This window comes from Mytilus galloprovincialis, chromosome 2 (genome assembly GCF_965363235.1).
Source record: "Mytilus galloprovincialis chromosome 2, xbMytGall1.hap1.1, whole genome shotgun sequence".
NCBI classification, from domain to species: Eukaryota; Metazoa; Mollusca; class Bivalvia; order Mytilida; family Mytilidae; genus Mytilus; species Mytilus galloprovincialis.
This window is the reverse complement of record NC_134839.1, coordinates 97,759,620-97,782,588: the sequence shown is the minus strand read 5'-3', so window position 1 is coordinate 97,782,588 and position 22,969 is coordinate 97,759,620. Positions and strand designations below refer to the sequence as shown.

Below are 22,969 nucleotides of genomic sequence, written 5' to 3'. Positions count from 1 at the left end.
TCAATAAAATAACATGGTAGGAACAAACACAATTATTTCATGCTGAACATGCATAACAACTTTATATTGAATTTAAGAAGAATTTATTGAAGCATGTTTATCAGTGTGTTTGATAAATTATGGACGTTATCTATACACCCAATAAAAGTATCGTTAAATTTAATGGAGTGTATAGAAATTAAACTGAGGTATCAACGGGTTGCTGAAGAATTCATCAGATTTGGTATGAACTTACGCTGCTACATCACTCGTTTCATCTGCTGTAACCTGTGTCCGAAAAATCACCCAAATTGTAATTATAACAGCCGGAACGCCTGAAATTAAAACCAAACTCTGCTTAGTTAAAATTAATTTAATTTCACTATGGATCAAATTATATAAACTGTTCTGCTGTTCATCAGCAGCATTATATAAGTCTTTTTTTTCTTTGTAGTAGTTCATCAGTATATATTTCTAATTAAGCTTTTGGTATATATTAAGTTTCCCTCCCATTTGTTCTCATGTAAACGTTGATCGAGTGCATTTTTTAATAGAGAATTGTATTATGTACACCTTTGTTTCATACAAGAATATGAAATGGGTTCAGTATGGTAATGTTAATGTGAAAAGATGTGAGGTTCCCTAACGTTCCTAGATGTGTGGCCCTTACTCAAAAAGCAGTTCGAAGGAACACATGACAAACATTTAGTTCATCAAACACAAATATATTATACACATGTTCATAATTTCTTATATACAATATAACTTAATTTCTATATCTATTTACAAAGAAAACAATTTTACGATCCACTCTTATCAATTAAGATAATATGTGATTAATCATAAAGTGTTCATTTAATTTTCAGTATGTAAAAGGCGTTATCATTGATCTTAAGTGCATTTGTACCAATTAAATATTCTAATAGAATTTGATGCGTATTGAACTGGCAGAAAACCTTGCATTACAAATATCTTTCAGTGCACAAATAAACTTCGTCTTACCGTAAAAGATATTCTTAGTCATAAACAGGGTAACACTCATACGGAAACAAATTGCTTAGAGTAAGTGCCAATTGTAAATTGTTTTGTTCGTATTTACCACTTACTTTTTCATGTCAATACAGACAAACACATCATGTTTGTCCGAAGTTCGTCATGGTTATGTTATTATATGATTACTGTTGCTATTAAGTTACAAGGAAAATGCTTCTCTCTATTATAGTTTAAAACCCGACTGCCTACACTGATTAAAATAGATATTTATCTGACACTAATAAGATAACCAGTACTGAATAATCACTGATATTATCATATCCATTTTGTTAAAAGATAAACAACAGTGCTTAACAAACTGACTGTTGGAAGTCTTCTTACTTATCATTTAGCACCTTAACTGTGTAAGGATGCATTGAAGATTCTTAAGTTAAACTGTCTTTTATCTTAGATTAATCAAAAATAAATTACATGTTGCACTACATTATTTCCCAATCACTAATATCAATGATAATCATTACATAATGGGAACATTTTTAATTGTTTATCTTGCATCATACATTTGCTTCCTCAGAAGTTTCGAAAAAGCCATTGACTGATGTATACTTAATTATGGTATATGGAATTCTTTATAATCTAAATCACAGATCGGCGTTTAACAATTTATACACGACTGTGCTGTTATAGAAGTTAATGGTACTGTCTTGTTAACGAGGATGTAATGTATATATGGTGTGACAACTATTATAATCATACAATAAATTATTGTTTTTAATGACTAACTTACACCATCCTATTATGATGAAGTACCACTTTCTAATCTTATCTGCAGAGTAAGTCCAGACAATAATAATATGTAAGTATAGTCCTTCTACTAACATCCAGAAAAAGTTTGTCATTTGAGCATAGTTAAACAATGCTACCTCAAGTTTACATGCCCACTAAAAAGAGAAAAAAAAACATGGTTATAGTTGTTAATAACATTCTTACATTTGTTGCATATATTAATGATGCCATTAGAGGCTGAAATATCATATATTCGTTCTTTTCTATTAATACATCATTGTTTGCTAAAATCTTTTGAAAATATCTTATGCAATGAGGATTTTGAAGATGTTCATTGTCAAATGTTGAGACAATCCGCTTGCGGTCAATTAAGATCTGTGTAGTCGTTGCTTTTACCTGTGCTCAATAACGTTATACTGAACTATCTACAAAGTTACTAAACAGTAATGAGTTGACTGCAAGCCAATTCCCTGAACAATACTGAATTTACCGCAGTGGTTTAGTATGAAATATATTAAGATAATACATATGAATAACTAATGTGTTGTTCAGACTTTATTCTAATGTTTATACCAAAATGGTCGTTTCCTACTAAATTCATTTATCAAATTGACCGCAAGCCAGTTGCCTGATCAGTATTGAATTTACAGAAGTGGTTGAGTCTGAAAATTGACCAAGAGACTTAACATGACTAACTAATGTATTGCTCAGACTTTTAAAATGATGTTTATACCAACATGACCGTTTCCGACTAAAATGAATTTACTATTGTGCAAGTAAGACGCTTGGTTGTCGTATGTTGCTTATACACTATTTGTTGTTTGTTTATTGTGTTTACATAAGATTGGTTTTCTATTATGTATTGTTTTACATTTTGTCAAGCCGACCCACTTAATGGCTTACTATACTACATGTGTTTTGTATACCTGGACCCTGCTTAATAATTGTGTAAAAGGCAATCAAACATCGTTTTTTTTTTTTTTTATAATCATATCCGAAAATTATTTTCATATCTTCTAAAGATGTTGTATAATGTTGACAATCATATATCCTGTTAACTGTTACTTAGTAAAAAGCTCTTAGTTTGTACATTCTGAATTTCCCCGAGCATTTTCTTTAATATAATAATGATTTATTACTTAAAAATATATATTGGCAGCTAAGGAGTGCTTTTAACAGTCAAATCACTATCGGAAAACTACAAATATCTTGGTAGTAGAGTATTATAGGACAACAAAGTAATAGTTTTTTTATATTCCAGATTAACAAAAACTGTATACTGTAGACGAAGTAGTATATCCTCCGCTTAAAAGAAAATAAAGTGAAACTAGTGTACCTTCTCGTCAGCTTGTACGATTGGCCATAATGTATGCTGCATCATGATCCAAAGTAAGTTACGCAGAATAAACGTTGCTATCAGATGGCTATGAATTATATTCCGCAAACATCGCAAACTCCTGCCAAAAAAAAAATATACTTTTATCATCTTGAACCGACAAAAATGTTAACAGTGATTCATTCCACAATATCAAACACATTTAATGCAATTTAAATACAGACTATGTGTAAAGCCGTGCAAGTTCATACAGAAAAGCCTACTTGTATGTGAAACTGTATTAAAAATACAAAAAATGTATATCAAATAAAAAGGTAAATTTAAAAAGGGGAAGTCTATTAAAACATACAGGTTTATAATTTTATACGCCAGACGCGCGTTTCGTCTACATAAGACTCATCAGTGACGCTCAAAGCAAAGAACATTGAGGACCAAAATTCCTAAAGGTTATGCCAAATACGGCTAAGACAATCTATTCTTGGGATAGGAAAATCCCTAGTTTTTCGAAAAATTCAAAGTTTTGTAAAAGGAAATTGATAAAAATGACCAAATAATTGATATTCATGTCAACACCGAAGTGCTGACTACTGGGCTGGTTAATACCCTCGGGGACGAAACGTCCACCAGCAGAAGCATCGACCCAGTGGTGTAGATAGTTATCAAAGGTCACACGTTAGACTTTATCAACCAACATATTAATGGAAACAACTGATTTGGTACAGGCATTTCTCGAAGAAAATGTTCGATTAAAACCTGGGTTTATAGCTAGCTAAATCTCTCACTTGTATGCCAGTTGTTTATTTTTCATATACAATGGCAAAATTGGGTGAGATATTGGTATCATTGTCTCGTTTCTCGCATGTTTGTTTAGTGTTGTTTGATGATCATCTAGTTCATTCATCATTTGTTTTCAAAATTGTTGGTATTTACATGTTTCAAGAACAACTAGATCTTTGGATCTTCCCTAATGATTTTGTCCCGTCTGTATATAACAAACAGATAATGTAATATCATATCCCTTGTGTTATTTTATACCCAAGAAATCAGAAAATTTTGATCATAGTGGTACCGGCTTGTTTTTACTGTCTGACTTATCCATCAAACTAGAAAACCACTCATGTTATTTTACTGTAAAAGATATTGATATATGAAAACGATATATGATGATATACAAACAACCTACGTAATAATTCCGCCTTTGTATTTGAAGGATGTACATTTCTTCTGGCATTGTCATTTTCAATACAACTTGTTATACTTAGATAAATTAAAAGTAACGATTAAACCGTTATGAATAATTACTAAGGTTCCTCACCTGAAGTACAAGAAAATAAATAATGCAATGATGAGTGTGATCGTGGAGACTATGAAGCCTAGGTTATAGATAATTCGTCGTGAGTATTCATGGACAGACTCCTGAAATAAAAAAAAAAAAAAAAAAAAAAAACATTTATCAAAAATTCTGAAAGACTATATAAAAATGAAATTTAGTCAGAACTAAAAATGAATCATTTTACTTCCACGCGATGGAGGTTGGTGAGTAGTCGGTCCTTGGCATTTCAAAGAATGAAATGTTGATCTGAGCGTCACCGATGAGTCTTATGTAGACGAATCGCGCCTGGTCCCTTGATAATTAATTTCAAACCTTTCCAACTTTTGTTATTTCTATGTGTCTACAGAAGAATAAAAAACAGCCAGTGTTCACTAAAGAGACATTTATTGTTGAAATTCGCATTTGGTGCAATTGAAACTAATTCCATAAATGTTGTTGTCAGCCCTGAAACAACGTACCAATTAGGTGATATATATTCCAGCCTCATATTCCAGGGGGCTGAAATGTTGCTTAACTAATTTATAAATTGGAAAATCTACTGTTTGTCTCTTATGTGTAACAGAAGTGGAGCACAGCATCCCCCTAAATGAATGTCGAATGTCTGTAGATTTCTAGAAAGAAGACTACTGTTGTGATTTGACACTGTACTTATCCAGCAATTTACATCGTGCAATTTACATAAACAAAAGATTTACGGTTTTGGTAGAGCTCAGACAACAACATGTTTGTCAAGGAGTCGAGACTTGTATTTGTCGCAACACCGGCTCTTTGGAGATGAATGTGTTGTACGAAGTTTTATTTTTAATTTGTATCAAGGAGCCCACGGCTACAATTCATTTGGAAAGAGTATTTACGCCTTCCATTTCAAGTTGTATTAGATGTAATAGAATTAAAAGAAAGTAAATAGTAAGATCTAATACAGGTATTTTTGGAATGACATTAATTCTATTTCCGTTAGGTCGATCCAACGGTTAAATGATATAAATATGTTTACAATACTTAAAATGTCTCTTTTTAGCATCCGCGTAACTAGAGGCAAGTAGATATAACAACGTTACTGAATACTTTTACTTTGCTATTTATTTCAATCAATATGCATATTTAATCAGATAATGTTACATTATCTTAATTAAAACTAGTGAAGCCTTAAAAAAAATAGATAGGATGTAAAAAAGCGAGTTTCCTAAAACTTTAAACATACATGTATATACAGTATCTGTTTGCGTTGAAATAACTTATATTTAGTTTTAATTGGTCAAAGCGGGAACAATATTTGCAACAAAAATCCACACCAAAACGTATGTGAAATATTGTAAATGTATATCGAAAAGGGTGCGAAAATAAAGGACATCTTCGTGTAGTGTATGTTTTTATAAAGCAGACTTTATCGCCACAATACAAGCCAGCTTAGTGTTTCACTTCAATGCATGACAGCCTAAACTCTTCAACCAATAGAATGGTTAAAATGAGAAAGTCAAAGGGACAAAAGAATGGAAATGACTAGCAACCTGTTTTAATAAATTTTTCCTCACTGAAATGTTGAGCTTAATAGCAACTTAATATCATATTTTGCAGCTGAACATGTGACATGTTTCATGCCTCTGCTATGGGTTAACATTCTGATAAAATTTAAATAATAAATCTCTTAAATTTGTCATTGAAACATACCAAAATACATTTTTAATGACGAAATATAGTTGTTGAACTTCGGTTTTAAACATTTTATTATCAATAAACTATGATTTACTTCAATATTAATTTGTTTCATTTTTTTCTTTGACAGCTGAAATCGGGTTTTACAGTAATGTAATGGTTTTGAATAGGCCATAATTTGAAAAATTGATACTGGATTTTTATTCATATCTTTTTACACAATTGTATATGATTTAAGTTAATGAAGCAAAGAAAAAAGTAATGTACAGCGATTCAACCGTCTTAATGATCCAGTTGTTTTTAATAGTGAACGATAGGAAGAAAAAAATCAAAAGCCATTACTCAGAACAGGGGAAATATTTCGTTATATGGTACTTGCATTATTGTGCCGATTTTTTTCATTCTAAATAGGTCATGGCATTAGCCTTTAGTCATTCGTTGTGATATTTCAGAAGGACAACGGTTCTCATGTTTTTAGATCTGTCTTGCTTTTATGAAATTTGTTCTATAGTATTAAATCATTTTAGTGCCGCACTTTATATTCCAGTTTATATAGAGGAAGCTAAACCTACCACATGTTTTAGTATTTTATTTGTCAAGCTATTTTGGGGGAAAATTGAGAGGAATTTCAATCACGCCTCTGATAACATAATATATGGTTTACATGGTATGAAAAGTCTACGTGGTGTTAATAATTGATTAACAAAGTGAAAACTGTAGAAAATAGATTTCCTTTTGTCAATACATGCAGAACATATTCTGATTCTATCTTTGAGAAATCCAGTAAATCTCTAAGAAACGAGACGTACTTGAGATCTGATTCACGAGACTTCTTAATGAACATTTGTGCACCTGGTTTCAAAAAAGATGTTACAATAAAATGCAATCTGTGGTATCTGATTTCAGTACTAATGGAATAAAAATTCTGCAGTTTGCTTTAAGTGGTGTTGATCACGGCATCTGCTAAAGGATACAATAATATTTACCGTATCCACCCTTTATTCATTGTATATAACAGGAAGTCATTTGTAGTCTATTCTTTGAAAATGCAGTAAGTTAACAGACACAAAGAGAGCATGTAATTATTGATTCATACATAGGATTAGGATACGTTTACTGCAAATGGGTTTCACTTTGACAAATCTCGTGAGTTTTTGTCAGTCGAAATCGAAAAACGTACAACCAATAAAGAGTACCTTTAAAACTATTCGAAGAAAAAAGAGAAAACCTAACCCATTTGTATGAACAAATAAAGACAACCTTTAAAACTTTTCGAAGACACAATGGAAACCCTAACTCGTCTAATATTTGTATTAACAAATAAAATAGAACCTTTAGTTTAAAGATTGCAGTATTTTCAAAATTAATACAGACTACACACCTTAATAAAAAGTGAGATCACAAAAATACCGAAAATTCAAAAATAATTAAATACAGCAAAATCAAAAGCTCAAACACATCAAACGAATGGATAACAACGGTCATTTTCGTGACTTATATAGAAAATAGTGGAATTAAGCTTGGTTTAAAGCTAGCTAAACCTCTCACTTGTATAACAGTCGCATCAAATTCCATTATATTGACAACGATGTGTGAACGAAACAAACAGACATAATAGGTACAAATGTCAAAAATAGGGGTCCAGCAGTCAGCATCGTGTTATAGATAAGATAAGATTTATTTTATTAAAGTGTCACCATCCATTACAATATCTATATATATATATACACATGAAGTCATAAGAACCCAACATTTAACTAAAGGATGCCAGTCGAAAACGACTTATGAGACGCTATCATTAAAACAAACATCTAATACATACATTTAAAAAGTATTTCGTAAATAAATTTAAAAAAAACATATATAATTTCTAGATAACATGTTTTCGTCGATAAAACATAAGATAAAGGTAACTAGCTAAAAGAGGAACCATATTCTCATTACACATAAGATAACGAAGTTTTTCAATATCGCATAAATACTCAAAATCAACATTTAAAAGACAGGCTTTGGCATATAATTCATGTTTGATATCAGAGTAAAAACAACAATTAAAAAGAAAGTGTTTTTCATCTTCAATTTGGCAACTATCACAAAAAATACATAAACGGTCTTGTAGAGGTTCATGTGGTCTAGCATATCGACTTGTTTCAACTTTAAGTTGTAACGAACCAGCTCTGAATAGTGACACAATACGTCGGTGGCATTTATTATATATGTTAGACTCAGATCGACGTCCGGCCTCTAATCGACGTCCGTTCCTCAAATCGACGTCCAAATCTGACTTAAGGTGGCTCGGCCCTTTAACAGTGCGCATATTTTAACGCATGTTTCTTACGACGAGTGCCTTGGGAACGGTCGCTTTTAGGGGTCTTCTCAAAAATAGCTTTGACGACCTTGGAACGCGGGCGTGTATGAAAGCACCCTTGACGATGTAAACAAATGATGCAAAACGTTCTTCAAAACAGGAAATATGTTCGATCAGAAATTCAAAGTGCTTTCTTCATTTTTCGCATAAAAGTTAAAAAGGACAGAAATATACATGAATATAACATTAAAAAAAAAAGAATATATAAATACTGACAAAGTCACATGTATGACGTCGACGGTTTTTGTATAGTAAGAACTTATTACTACACAAATCCTTGGTGCCGCTTCGCTCCCAAAACGCATTCTCATCTTACACGGTCGCCTCTTGGGTCCGTTCGTACTATATTTTAAATTCACTTAAATACCGGTTGAATTAAATGATGTCTTGGAGATTTAATTTTGAAATGTTTTGTCAATGACGCAATGATTAACTGTAAACAAATGATAGCGATGTAAACAACTTCATGTCATCGTACAGCTTTCAAAAACAGGTAAACGTGTGACCCGTATCAGAGACATATATGTGTATATATGTCTCTGCCCGTATAGTATGCTTTAAAAGCATCGGGGCGGGTTTATTTTCAAGCTATATAGTTTGGCGTTTTATAACAGTTTGTTTCTGTCATAAATCTATTTAAAACTTGAAATATCTTTATTTACAAGTATTTTTTGGAGTTTATTCCCGAGTATGCGTTATATTTTTCCACTGCAAAATTTTGATAATTATAGTTAAATATTTTTTATTTTCCCCAAAACAAATTTGAACATGCCAATTTTCTAACAGACTTAAAACTCGACAGGCACACCTAAAATTTTAATTTAAAAGATTTGTTAACCTGCACGAAAATCATTTGAAATTTTTTCTCGTATCACAATTCCATGATTTCCGGAACACTAGACTAAGTCCTATAATCTAAGACCTCGGGGCCAATGTTTTCTATTTTTATGATACTTTTCTTCTATTACTTATTTTGCTGAATTGTTATTTTGTTGATTTGCAATTTTCTGTCGTATCTATCAATATGTCAACCGAGTTCATATATAAAAAAAAAAAGAAATATCAGCATTAAGACTAAAATAATTGAATCAGAGCACTGAGTGTTATTAAAATAGACTTATGGATCCAGCAACTTATTTAACTAAAATGATAATTTGTTTTCCTGCAGAAATAAAACGACACTTCAATAATTTGCTGTTTTCCGCCTTTTCATGAAGATGAAAATTAATCAATCGGGGCGGATCCAGCCATTTTAAAAGGGGGTTCCCAACCCAGGACAAAAGAGCTAGGGTGTTCCAACTATATTTCCCCATTCTATCGTACAAAAAAGGGGAGTTCCAATCCCCGGAACCCTCCCCCTGGATCCACCACTGTCAAAAGTAACCGGGACTGGCCTAGTATTCCAACCTTATATATCGGTCTATGATACAATTCCTCAATACTGCATGCTTTGCGAAGAACCGCAAAATTTTTGGTTTCACGATGTCGGGATTTTGCTAGGACATACACCCGCAGCGTGCCGGACAGTCTCAAACACTACTAAAGACTATATATAAAAAAAATCTACACTACTACTAGGTTCAGGAAAAGTTTGGATTGTAATTTAAAAACTACGCCCAGTACACAGGAACGTTATATTAGCCGGTAATGTTGGAAAACTTTAACTTCTATCTTAGTTTTTGACATGCTCTTTTAAAAGGTAAGCTAATAAGGAAAGTTCTTGATTAAAAAAAATATAGTCGAGTGATGTCATTGCGGCAAAAAAATGTGAATGACAATTTTGTTTTTGAACACTGATTTGATCTTACCGTGGCAAAGAAATGCATAACTAATCATCGATCTATGCGTGATGATAAAAGGAGATATTGTTTTTTTATTTATAATATTGAATTTTAAATTTGAACTTTGGTGGATAGTTGTTTCATTGGCAATCATATCACATCTGCTTATTTTCATATCGTGTTTTTAACATAGAAATATGACTAATCTGACAGATGATCCCTTGATTATACAGGGTGTTCAAACAGCTGGATATATACATACGAAGCCTCGTAGAGTAAAAAGGGGGAATTTTGCCTATACATGCACCAATCATAATTGTCCATTCATTTTCTAATGGCAGTCCATATATCTAGCTCCTCTTACTTTGCATAACTTTCATAATTGATACTTATTTGCATGTTCTCATCCGTATTATGCTTGAAATATTTGCCAGTGATCATTCAGTATGCAAATTAAATTTTCATTATGTGCAATCATATAAAAAAAACGTAATTTCTGGGACTTTTATTTGTTTGACTGTGTGGTATATCAGTTTATAGTAATTGTTGAAGTCCGTAGGTACGGGGACATAATTGTTATCTTCTTTGTAAATTGGTCTCTGGTGAAGAGTTGCCTCATAAACAATGATACCCAATCTTCCTATTTTTACACCCTATGCAACGAAGTGGCATAGGGTATAACGTTTTTGACCCGTCCGTCCGTCCATCAGCCAGTCTATCAGTCTTGTTTCTTGTGATCACAACTCTCAAACCGCCCAACAAAATTTCATGAAACCTTTTTAGATGATAAGGACATACTATGCAGATGTGCATATCGATAGGAATTTACAAGTCAAATTTTTTCTAGGAGTTATGCCCCTTTGAACTTATTTGCTTCACTATACTGCTGCATGTTTGTCCTTGTAACTCCTCTCAAACCGCACAATAGAATTTTATGAAACCTTTTTAGATAAGGACATACTATTTAGATGTACACATTTTTTTTTTCTAGGAGTAAGGCCCTTTGAACTTATTTGCTTCAATATACTACTGCAACAGTTTGTCATTGCAACTCCTCTCAAACCGCACAACAGAATTTCATGAAACCTTTTTAGATAATAAAGACATACTATGTAGATTTGCATATCGACAGAAAATTATCCCGATTCAATTTTTTTTTCCTTAGTTATTTTATTTCTCCAGTGGCAATTAATGTGGGGACTGACTGCCAAAGCAGGACCGGCTTCAGTTATTCACAATATAATCAACCAATGAGCCTGCACCCTATGTCGGACTTTGTAACAATCATCCCATCAACCAAATATTTTGAAACATATTTAGAATTCAAGAAACAGACAAGTCCATGAAAATGAGTTCAAGTTCAGATAAACCCTGCAAGACAGACATATTTGTTTTTCATTCATTCTTTTTTTACATAAATCACCCAATAGTTTTCTCATTTGAAATGTTTTAAATTGTTCATTTGTCATTTCAAGGCCTTTAAAACCAACTATGCAGAATAGGTTTTACTCATTGTTGAAGTCCATATGGTGACCTACATGTATAGTTATTTCTGTGTTATTTGGTCTCTTGTGTCTCATTTACAATCATATCACATCCTCTTATTTGATATTTTAATTTGTTATAATACATTTAATAATCATTTCATACACCAAATATACATGAAGATGACATATTTATTTCACAATATAGCATATTAAAAGAGGACTTACTGTTGACCAATGAACCATACAAGTGATTATGTGGCCAATGACATTGCCAGACAGAATTGTAAATTATTGCACGCAAATAGTTTATCTACTACATGTACCTTTTAGTATTTATTATTTTTGAATATATGTCCGACATGTTGACGATGGACAGTCAATGGTATACCATTATATGTCCTGAAAACGAGCGTAAAAAAAGCCTCAACTAAATCAAATTTTTGAAACGTGATTGATTTTATTCCTCTAATATCTATATATATATGAGATCAAATATATAAAACATTTATTAATATAATTAATTTCAATGTACTAGTATACATGTATAAGAATTGTTGCCATTTATACATCATGTACATGTACAATCATTAGCTGATCAGCTCTATATTTTCATTATTTTTATTCTCCTTCACTGTTTTTTTTATAAGACTCATATATATGATCTGTATTCATCATTGTGACAGGTAGCAATATATATAGGTGAAGTAGGTCCTTTTGATTGGATTTTTTTAAAGGATTTTGACAGCCCTAAAGCATATACATGTAGTTCCAATTTATAATTGATCTTAGCTCCTTAAGTGGATTGTGGCAACACATATTGCATATATACATGTAGAATGTTGTTCTTAAGTTTCAGCACTTTATGCATAGTTTCCGGTTGCAAGACTAGAATATGATACTGGCTTCTCATGAAATTCTGTCAGTACTTTGCCAATAGTTTCCAAGTAAAGTTGAACATTCCAAGATCACTCCTTCCATTTGCAATGTACATGTACAAATGTACTTGCAGCCTGAAATTAAATGTCAGAGTATTTCTGTCAGAAAATCAACAATTATTGACATTCAAAAGCATATAGATGTAGATTAGTTCATAATGGCCATGATGGGTAATGTGTCCATGGGACACAGATGAGCTGCCGCTTGCATATAAAGAATGAAATGAGTGACACCACCCAAATTTGTACTTGATCTGAGTGTTGTTGTAGTAAGCATTGCATATAAGTTTCAGAACATTTGGATGAAGCGAACTTGTGTTAATGAAAGGAACAAAAATTCAGCATTTTTTTAATTTGTAAAGGGGCATAACTCCAGAACAGTAAAAGCGACCCCACCAAAAATTCAAACTTCATGTTTGTTTGTTTGTAGTATCATATATATGCATTAATTGTTTATTAGTTTCATAACATTGGTAGAGGCAAACTCAAGTTGGAGAACAGAAACCTAATTTGGGAGGTACATGCAAGTTTGATAAGACTGACAATGCAAGGGTAACCTTAAATGAAGTAGAATGGTATAAATTAATATGTGTTTATTTGATAATAGGTTCACTTTCATGTGTTTTTGTTTTCCCTTGAGAACACATAAAATATTTTTTATAATTTAATTTGGTTGAATATATATCGAATTTCTGAACAGAAAATAATGAAAATGAGACACAAAAAAATATAACCAAAAAAATAAACCTGTGATAATACTGCTTCTATTGGTACCAGGATGCTTAAAATCAATCCAAAATATTTAAAAAAAAGATGTAGTTTTATATACAATATACATGAACAGCTAAAAATCTCAAGTGACAAATACTTATGGCCACACTCTGTACATGTTTAACCCTGATACTTCTATTACTAGACCTTAAGACATTTTTGTATACCGAACAGAATTAGGGAAAGGGGGGGGGGTGTTATGGTAAACAAATTGTGGTTGATCAAGACGAATCCTTCAATATGGTGTAGGGTTTATCATTTACAAATTAGGCCAATTATATCATATTCTCAAGAAAATAAACAAGTCAATCAAACCCCTTGAGGACCTTAATTGAGGGGTGGACAGGGATAAGGAGAAAGGGGAATCTGTATCTGTATCTGTATAGTACTGGAAATGAACTCAAAATACTGAGTAAAACTTATCCAGGAAATGAGGGATTAGAGAAAAGGGGGGTATTTTGGAAATATATTTAGTCATTTCTATTTTGTCTTGGAGCAAGGAGATGGAAGTAAAGAGGGGGGGGGGGGGTTTAGGGTAAAATTAAGGGAAGGGAAATATAGTTAGGGCTAAGTCTAAGGAGTAGAAACTGTTCCGAGGGAAGTTATGGGGTACCCCACATACATATGACCCTGACTTGGCTAAGAAATTAAATATTACAAATGATGATTAAAAAAGACTAATTCAAAATTTGACACTAACGGTAGCGTAAAAATGACAGTTGTGGTGCTTCATAGAAGATGTCATCCCTTCCTCTTCGACCGTTTGCACACGGATATTTTCTAAAACTGGCCAGACATGTTTACAACTTGTCTGTAAAGGGTAAAATAAACACATAAATAAGATACTAGCTATAACGATCTATAACATTAAACATGGAACAGAAATTGAGCCCATGCAAGGTTTCAGCCGCAGTGATTTTCATCAGTAGCGAGTATTTTGAGACAACCCCCAAGTTTGTATTTTTCGTTATACTGATAACATTTGGCTGCCTAATATATCGAAATCTATATTTTCTTATGTACTAACTCTACCTTCATCGTTGTATATTCGCCACAATGTCTGTTCTGCATGCACATGGTCGTATTCATCAATATAGTATGCTGCTCGGCAATGGCGACCTTGAAATTCCTCTGGTCCGATAATGGCGCCAAATTAGAGGGAAGCAACTCGCGCCAGACAAAATTACCGTATTTCACCAAATTAATCAAAATTTCGCTTTTTGATAACAAACAGTAATACGATTACCACATTTATATTCAGTCATCGTTTATTGATATAATTACAAACATTATTTTATTAAAGCCATCAATAAAGAATTCACAATTAAGTAATTAATGGAGTGCATTGAAATCAGATCTTATGGGGTAGAGGGGTTAAACAAAAGCTCGTAACTTTTTTAAAAGCCTGGTGACCCCCATTTTATTTTACCTTAAAATGTTCGAAAAGTTCATAGCTTTGACATATCTGTTTTTAAAAAAAATCTACCGGGGAAATTTTACGAAAAATCGATTAAACCAATATTTTTTGCCTTAAACTGAAATTAGAAAATGCAAAATTTAGACATTAATCTGAAAATAAAAGGATTTTTAAGTCAAAAACAACCAAGTCAAAGGTTTACATTTCAAATTCTAATGTTTTTTCACATAAAAATCATACTGACTTGGTTTTAAAAGTCTTTGAATTTGATGTAACCGTTATTGTTGAAAGGGTGGGCATGTTTGGAAATAGGGTCAAAATCGCACATTTCGCTTCAATTTGAGGGGAAAACGAGCCTGGTGACCCCCTTTTTTCTTTGCATTTTTGGATTCAGTATAAAAAGATCTACAAAATACGTGAAAATAAAAAATTTCTACCGGGGGTCCTTATTGGGGTGAGCCACCTTAACATTCTCAAATTGACGTCCAATATTTTGATACTCTTATTTACGTCCAATGAGACGGCAATACTTGCCAAAACTACGCCCGATTGATTGTTGTCGTCTTAAATCAATGTCCAATATCAATAAATAATACATTATTGGTCACAGATAAGGCTTTTATTAGTTTTTTTGTTTGAATTGTTTTACACTGTCATTTCGGGGCCTTTTATAGTTGACTATGCGATATGGGCTTTGCGCATTGTTGAAGGCCGTATGGTGACCTATAGTTGTGAAGAGTTGTATCATTGGCAATACTACCACATCATCTTTTTTATATCAATTGTTTACACTTATACATATACTTAATTTATTTTTCAATCCAAAATAAGTATCATGCATATTAAAGTTTATCTTGATAAAAAGTTAATCCAATTGATCCACACCAAGGAGCTTTTGCATAACTTTTCATAATAATAAATTACATGCATGTAAATGTAGGCAATTAGTAATGCAACCCAGCGACAAATAACAACCAAACGACATCTAGGAGCTTTATTCAGTCTGCATCAATAGACAAAAGAAGCACGGCCAAGTGTTTTGAGAGTATTATAATTCGGGTTTTTATTTTAACAAATTTCTGTGTTTTGCACCAGGAGTGAAAATGTTAACGCAAGATAATTGGCATTTTGTTTTTATGTTATGCTTTTACACCACTGTTCTAGGTCAAGTGCTCACACACATGTGTAACCCCCGGCATATTCTGTATGGGCCTGCAGTACATTGGTTTTCGATGGTTTATATCTGTCAGATTTGTTTTTCGGAATTGTTTTTAATATATACCGTTAATTTTCTTATTTGAATTGTTTACATTATTTATGTCGTGGCCTTTTATAGCCTTTGAGGTATGGGTTTTTATCATTGTTGAAAGCCGTATGGTTTATAATTGCTCACATCCATTTTATTTGAACTCTGGTGTATAGTTGTCCCTTTGAAAATCATACCAATCTTTGTAAAATAGAAATCACAACCTGTTTACATACTTAGTCTAGTATAATAATTTAAAAAAAACACACATTTCTCATTTATTCCGTATTTTACTTATAACTGGACTTAGTTTTTCTGCTAGATCTTATTTGTCTCACTCTCAGATAATATGATATGTTTAAAGGACTTCGGTCTAAATGTTTCAGCTGCTTTCGGTTCAGTTTAGTTTTGTATTTTGTGTCCAAAACGGACGTTGATTAGAGAAGCTCAAAATCGGACGTCGATTAGAAAATGCCATAAAAAATGGACGTCGATTAGGCAGGTTTAAAATAGGCCGTCGATTTGGAATGTTATTTTATTGTGACGTCACATTTGGACGTCGATTTGATGAGCGGACGTCGATTAGAGACTGGACGTCGATCTGAGTCTTACATATATACTACCTTTACATAAGGCTCCGTCCCAATACAAGTTTTAAGCAATCTAGAAAATCTTAATTTATTACCATTGACATTATGTTTATCATTCCATACTTCATGGTGCCAAGATTATTTTTCAAAAGTTTGTAAAGAATCCAATACATTACTCATATTAATTTTATCTTCTACATTTTGAATCAAACTATATTTACGAGCTAACTGTAAAACTCGACAATCCCATGACGATTTCTTCTAATCGCCCAGGAATGAACCTTTTTACATATATTTTGCTGGTATTGTCACATTTAAGACGATTCTATAGTTTAAAAACTTCAACTTTTAGTAGTGCATCACCTGATAAAAAAACCCATATCACCTCCAGCAGCTAAATTGCTGCTTCTTTTGCTTAAGCCTAAGCATATGTAAAAATGGGTTTGACTAAAGTGTCATATATTTAAGTAAATAAATCAAAATTCATACCACCAGTTTTACAAAATTTTGCTTTAATACCACCAAGAGCTCTATTAGCTGATTTATACAATTCTAGAATAATCCGAAAATTCATTCAAAAGTACACCAAATATATTTATAACAAGATGCATATTCAAGACAAAGTTCACCACATTTGAACTGAAAATTACAAAATCTTAATCACTTTAAAAACAAAAAAATATGTGTTACAGAATCACAAAATGGTAACAGTACTTACCACTCCATTGTACAAGTCTTTTGGGTTTGTATCTGTCAAACAACTGTTGTAGTCAGATTTCAATGCCCAGGTTCCATTAGTTGTACATAATCTTGTTGCATTTTCTGTAAAAAAAAAAAATAATACTTTCAAATTAGATACGTTACTATTAAGAGTGACCTATAGTTGTTAATTTCTGTGTCATTTTGGTCTCTTGTGGAGAGTTGTCTCATTGGCAATCATACCACATCTTTTTTTTTTGTATCAAGATCAAGTCTTCTTTATACTTCGATTTTCGCTATGTTTAAATTATTTTTACAGTTCTAATTAAATTAAGAGTGTCCTTATTGTAAACTGAATGTCAACAAAAAAATATACGACACTGGTCTGTGCACCCTTTCCTATTCATTTCTAGTGTATATGCATCCTTGAAAAACAATTAGTTACATGATTTAAAACAGTAATGTATATCTACTATGGTAGTATAGTGATTCTTATGTTTTTGTAGAATTGAAGATTGTCGGATGAATCCGTCAAATCCTTTCGGAATATGTTTTAATCTATAAGCTTTCTTAACGTGACTTCTTCATTCTTATCATGTTTTTAAAACAGGTAATGCCTGATTGGGCTTTGGAAATTCTTCAGATACATAATCTGTTTGACCGTTTTAACGAGGGAACAGTAAGAACATTAGGCATGTTCAAATTTCTATCCCCCCAACTTTTCAGTCATTTCTTTCAGCACTCCTTAATCCTTTGAATTTACTCTGTCTTAAAACTGATCGATTCGAAATGTGTTGATTTATATGTTAGAGTCTATATAAATACTTTTTAAAACACATGCCACTAAACGTTAAGCCAGCTATAAATTGATCAATCTTTTGTATAATGAACTGAAACAAATAAGTTGGCCCTATAATAAAAGTAATAAATGCAGAAGTGCTTACAATAATTTATTGTAATGATGTTTCATTAGAGGAATCTTACTTATTTTGACAGGTCAATTTACATTACGGCCATAAAGATCCCGAGAGGACCTCTAACTGTCTGTAACTGGGGGACAGGTTATCGGTAAATGAAGTGTTTATTAGATTTAACCCAGGCAAACCACCATTTGAATGCGTAGTATAAGTCCTGTTATTATTTTGTCATAACACTCGATTTTTTAACAAGCGTAAAATGACTACAAATAATGTTCCTTTCGTTCATGTTTATGAAAGTGATTAATATTTTCTGGATCATTCTCAATAGTTTTCGTCTTAGAAACGAATAAATCAGCTATGCTATGACAATCAATTTCCTTTCGCTCCCTTTCATCGTCAAGTTAACAAGAAAGATTGTATAACTACTGTTTTATCCCTAATTATCTACGTGTGATGATTCAATCTGTATCGATGTACAATGTAATTTGTCGCTTAAGTACGCTTTGTATCAAACTTATTCGCAATTCTCGTTTGTGATGTATTCCCAAAGTCTTAAGTATAAGATAGCAATTTTCTTTTTAATGAAAGAACTTACGGCTGTCTTTAAAACTCCTTACCAAAATACGTTTGTTTAGGGTAGAAAAAGAAGATCATGAAGTTGATATGAAAAAATACAGTTCTTAAAGAGGGGGACTTTATCCACTGTGTCGCACCACAAACCGGATATAGTGAACCCTAGGCCTGAAGCAAAGACAATTTTGATAGAAAAAATACATATTCTGATCCCCGTGCAGTAAACAACTATTTGTTGCAACACGCCGTACACAAATATCCGCTTTATTTGTCGCAACACGCCGCACAAAAATATCCGCTTTATTTGTCGCAACACGCCGTACACAAATATCCGCTTTAATTGTCGCAACACGCCGTACACAAATATCCGCTTTGTTTGTCGCAACACGCCATACAAAAATATCCGCTTTATTTGTCGCAACACGTCGTACACAAATATTCGCTTTATTTGTCGTAACACGCCGTACACAAATTTCCGCTTTATTTGTCGCAACACGCCGTACACAAATATCCGCTTTATTTGTCGCAACACGCCGCCGTACACAAATATCCGCTTTATTTGTCGCAACACGCCGTACAAAAATATCCGCTTTATTTGTCGCAACACGCCGTACACAAATATCCGCTTCATTTACATTAATTTCTCTGTGTTAACAATAGTTTATTTCGAATTACAGTGCTGAGCAAGCTTGGGTTTGACAAACCTTTGTTCTACGAAAACCTCAAATGAATAGTTGAAAGATAAATGTGTTTTAACAAGTTTGAACTCGTCCCATCCTTCGTTAAACAGGTGCCCCTTATTCTTATGATGACGATTTAAAGAGAAAGAAAGCCAATAAAGGATCAAAATCAGCCTTGGATAGTAGCTTCATTATAGAATCAGAATCACAAAAATTTACTTACACAGTACTTATAATATAATGTGAAAGAAAAATTTAATCTTAGCTGACTTTTTACTTCATGGAGTACGTAGAATACAATGTTATAGAAGAATTTAACCTTAGCTGACCTTTTACTTCGGGGTACGTAGAATACAATGTAAAAGGAGAATTTAACTTCATGGAGTACGTAGAATACAATGTTTAAGAAGAATTTAACCTTAGCTGATTTTTTACTTCAGGTTTCATTTTCCTCAAATGACAATGTGTTTATCTTTTGGTAATTTAAACAAATAAGTTATTTAATTAAATAGAAACATAATTGAATACTGCAGCCTGGAACAACCAAGACAAAATTAAACTAGCACATTGATAAGATAAAAAAAAAGGTAATTACAATTTGGGAAGTGGAATATACTTAACCCTAAACGAGGGGGTCATTGCGTAACATAAACTTAATAGACTAGTGGCCTATGGATCATTGAATGCGTCATTGATTATTTGGATTGATGATACCCAGTGATTTTCGTACATTGATGGCACCCTCCGATTATCGTGCGTATAGATTAATTTTATTAGAGAAGAAATGAAGTCGTTAATATATGCAAGACTAATGCTAACCGAGTAGTACTGTTATTCTGATTGGTTACCTAGTGGTCTTATCGATGCTATCATCCTATTCTGATTGGTTACCTAGTGGTCGTATCGATGCTATCATTCTATTCTGATTGGTTACCTAGTGGTCGTATCGATGCTATCATCCTGTCTTCTTTCGTTTTTGTTGTTGCATCTACACTTCTGTTATATTCTATCAAGAGTAATTATATAAGAGCGTGCATGGTGTTCTAGTTTCTTCTAATGAAATGTTAGGAATAATAGATATGTGAACCTAAGATAGACTTACGTGTGCTGTCTACTCCTTGCATAGCCTCTCCGACAAGAGAGGCAGGCCAACAAGACAGACCATCCCATGTCATGTTACAATAACTGATAAGGTATACTTACGTGTGCTGTCTACTCCTTGCATATTCTGAGGACACTGTATAATGGCAAACTCTCCGACAAGAGAGGCAGGCCAACAAGACAGACCATCCCATGTCATGTTACAATAACTGTTTCCATTATCTGATAAGAAAAAAAGAATATGAATAAAAGAGATCTGGGGTATAAATTATTAACGCGTCATAAATCCAACACCACTAAAGCTCAAACGGCTTCTAAGGGTTCAACATAACTTCTGTAAATAAAGACCAGAGTATGACAAAATGTTTATGAATTTTGCAACATTTTTTTTCAAATGATGCTTTCAGGCAAACTATCATCAGTTACTGTTCTGGTGTTATAAATGTACAATAGTTTTATTATATGATAAAACTCTCCATGTAAGAATATTGTAATTGTTTTGTTTCAACAATAATAAGTTTTATTCAGTCTTCCTATCTTTAAAGGGATTATAAGTGAAAAGTGTACAAATAAAAAACTTTGATAACCAAGGTAATACTTTAACATTGTACATCATTTATTATGATTTATAAACCAGCAGGTATTGTTGTCTTATGACTGAAATATTTTGTTTTCATATTTTCTAAACTGTTGACGATGGTTTGAAAATATAGAACACATATTTTTATAATGAACAAACTGTTGTCATGGATAGTTATACCATTGACTTCAATATAAAAATAAAAAGATGTGACATGATAGACAATGAGACAACTCTCCACAAGAGACTAAATGACACAGAATTTAACAGCTATAGATCACCACACTAAACAATTGATATAAAAAAGATGATGTGGTATTATTGCCAATGATACAACTCTTCACAACTATAGGTCACCATACGGCCTCCAACAATCTGCAAAATCCCTACCGCGTAGTCAGCTATTGAAGGCCCCAAAATGACAAATGTAAAACTATTTCAACGAGAAAACTAACGGCCTCATTTATGTAAAAAAATAACAAATATGTTACACAGCAACAACCGACAACCACTGAATTACAGGTCCTGGCTTTGGACAGTTACATACAGAATGTGGTGGGGTACAGTTATAATTTTAATTCATAACATCAGACATCAGAAAAAAAGTTAATTTGATTTAGAACTATTATCTACATAAATATGTTATTTACATAAAAACATCACTCAAACACATTATCCCTTCAACATCTGGTGTATTCGGAAAAGCATTTTATAAAAAAGATGAATAAGTAATTAACTTCTAATGTGTTTACACCGCCTTTATTAAACTATGTATAAACTCGTCTTCTTTTTTAATATAAATCTATACAAATTCAACACGTATAGTTATGTTCGTGTTTGTTTGAAACCGCATTCCGTTGTTTCTGTGTTTATTGTTTCATTTTTTTTATTAAGAGAAATAGGCAGTCTTCGGTGATAATGATGAAGTAGCATATGTGATTGTTTCATGGAAGTGACTCTTATCACCTGCAGCAGAATGATTAAGTACTGCAAGTTAGCTTTGTCACCTGTCGCATCTTTTAATTATATTGTTTACTTTAAGTACAGCTATTGACTAAGCCAATGTTTTTTTTATTGACTTTAAAGTAATACAATTGATGAATGATGGAAATTTTATACGATTTTTAAAAGGGTTGCAGATAAGTGTTGCATACATCCTAAGAATCCTTTAAAAAGTTGACAAATTAAAATGATTTCGTTTCTTTACTTAAGTTTGTTGGCCTTGAAACCTAAATACATTTGTTCGTGCCATATAGGCTATGTTTATACGACTGAGACCGACCTATAGATACATGTGTGTTCTTAGGGGGAAAAAAGAACGGACATATCTAGATTTCGTTTATTATATTTATGCTCATTTACTCTCTGGTGAAAACAATTTGTTCTTATTGCTCCTTTTCACTTTTTATGAAAGCATAATTTTTTGATGAAGAGTAAAATACGCTAACGGAAAACGGTCTAAAATAGATGAACCTGCATTCGCTTGTCATGCAATGAGGCTTGTCTTTTGCTTTTTTTCACTTATTTCAGTCCAAAATGTTAGTTATAACCGTAGGTTCATATATCTTTCGAAAATGGTGATTACCATTTTCGTCACACATCAAATTTCAAGAGTGTGTGTTTTTCGTTGCTGTTTGTCAACGTCAATTGCTTTCGGAGGAGTTCGGTGTTAATGGCTGGTTTGGTCTACTTATGCCTTCCAGCATTTTTGGTGATTCATGCTATCTTTTATATGCATTTG

At 32.5% G+C, this 22,969-nt stretch overlaps 1 protein-coding gene across 9 annotated transcripts in view; it reads right to left on the bottom strand.

Annotated features, from left to right (window-relative positions):
- Positions 1-22,969, bottom strand: part of LOC143065032 (corticotropin-releasing factor receptor 2-like) — a 133,308-nt gene that overhangs the window by 12,431 nt on the left and 97,908 nt on the right. For all 9 annotated transcript variants that reach the window (XM_076238317.1, XM_076238320.1, XM_076238321.1 and 6 more), the window contains 6 exons: positions 20,751-20,870; positions 17,394-17,497; positions 4,410-4,510; positions 3,095-3,215; positions 1,760-1,913; positions 236-314 (listed from right to left, as the gene is read on the bottom strand). In XM_076238317.1, coding sequence (XP_076094432.1) covers positions 236-314; positions 1,760-1,913; positions 3,095-3,215; positions 4,410-4,510; positions 17,394-17,497; positions 20,751-20,870 — 679 coding nt within the window. The remainder of the gene's footprint in view (positions 1-235; positions 315-1,759; positions 1,914-3,094; positions 3,216-4,409; positions 4,511-17,393; positions 17,498-20,750; positions 20,871-22,969) is intronic.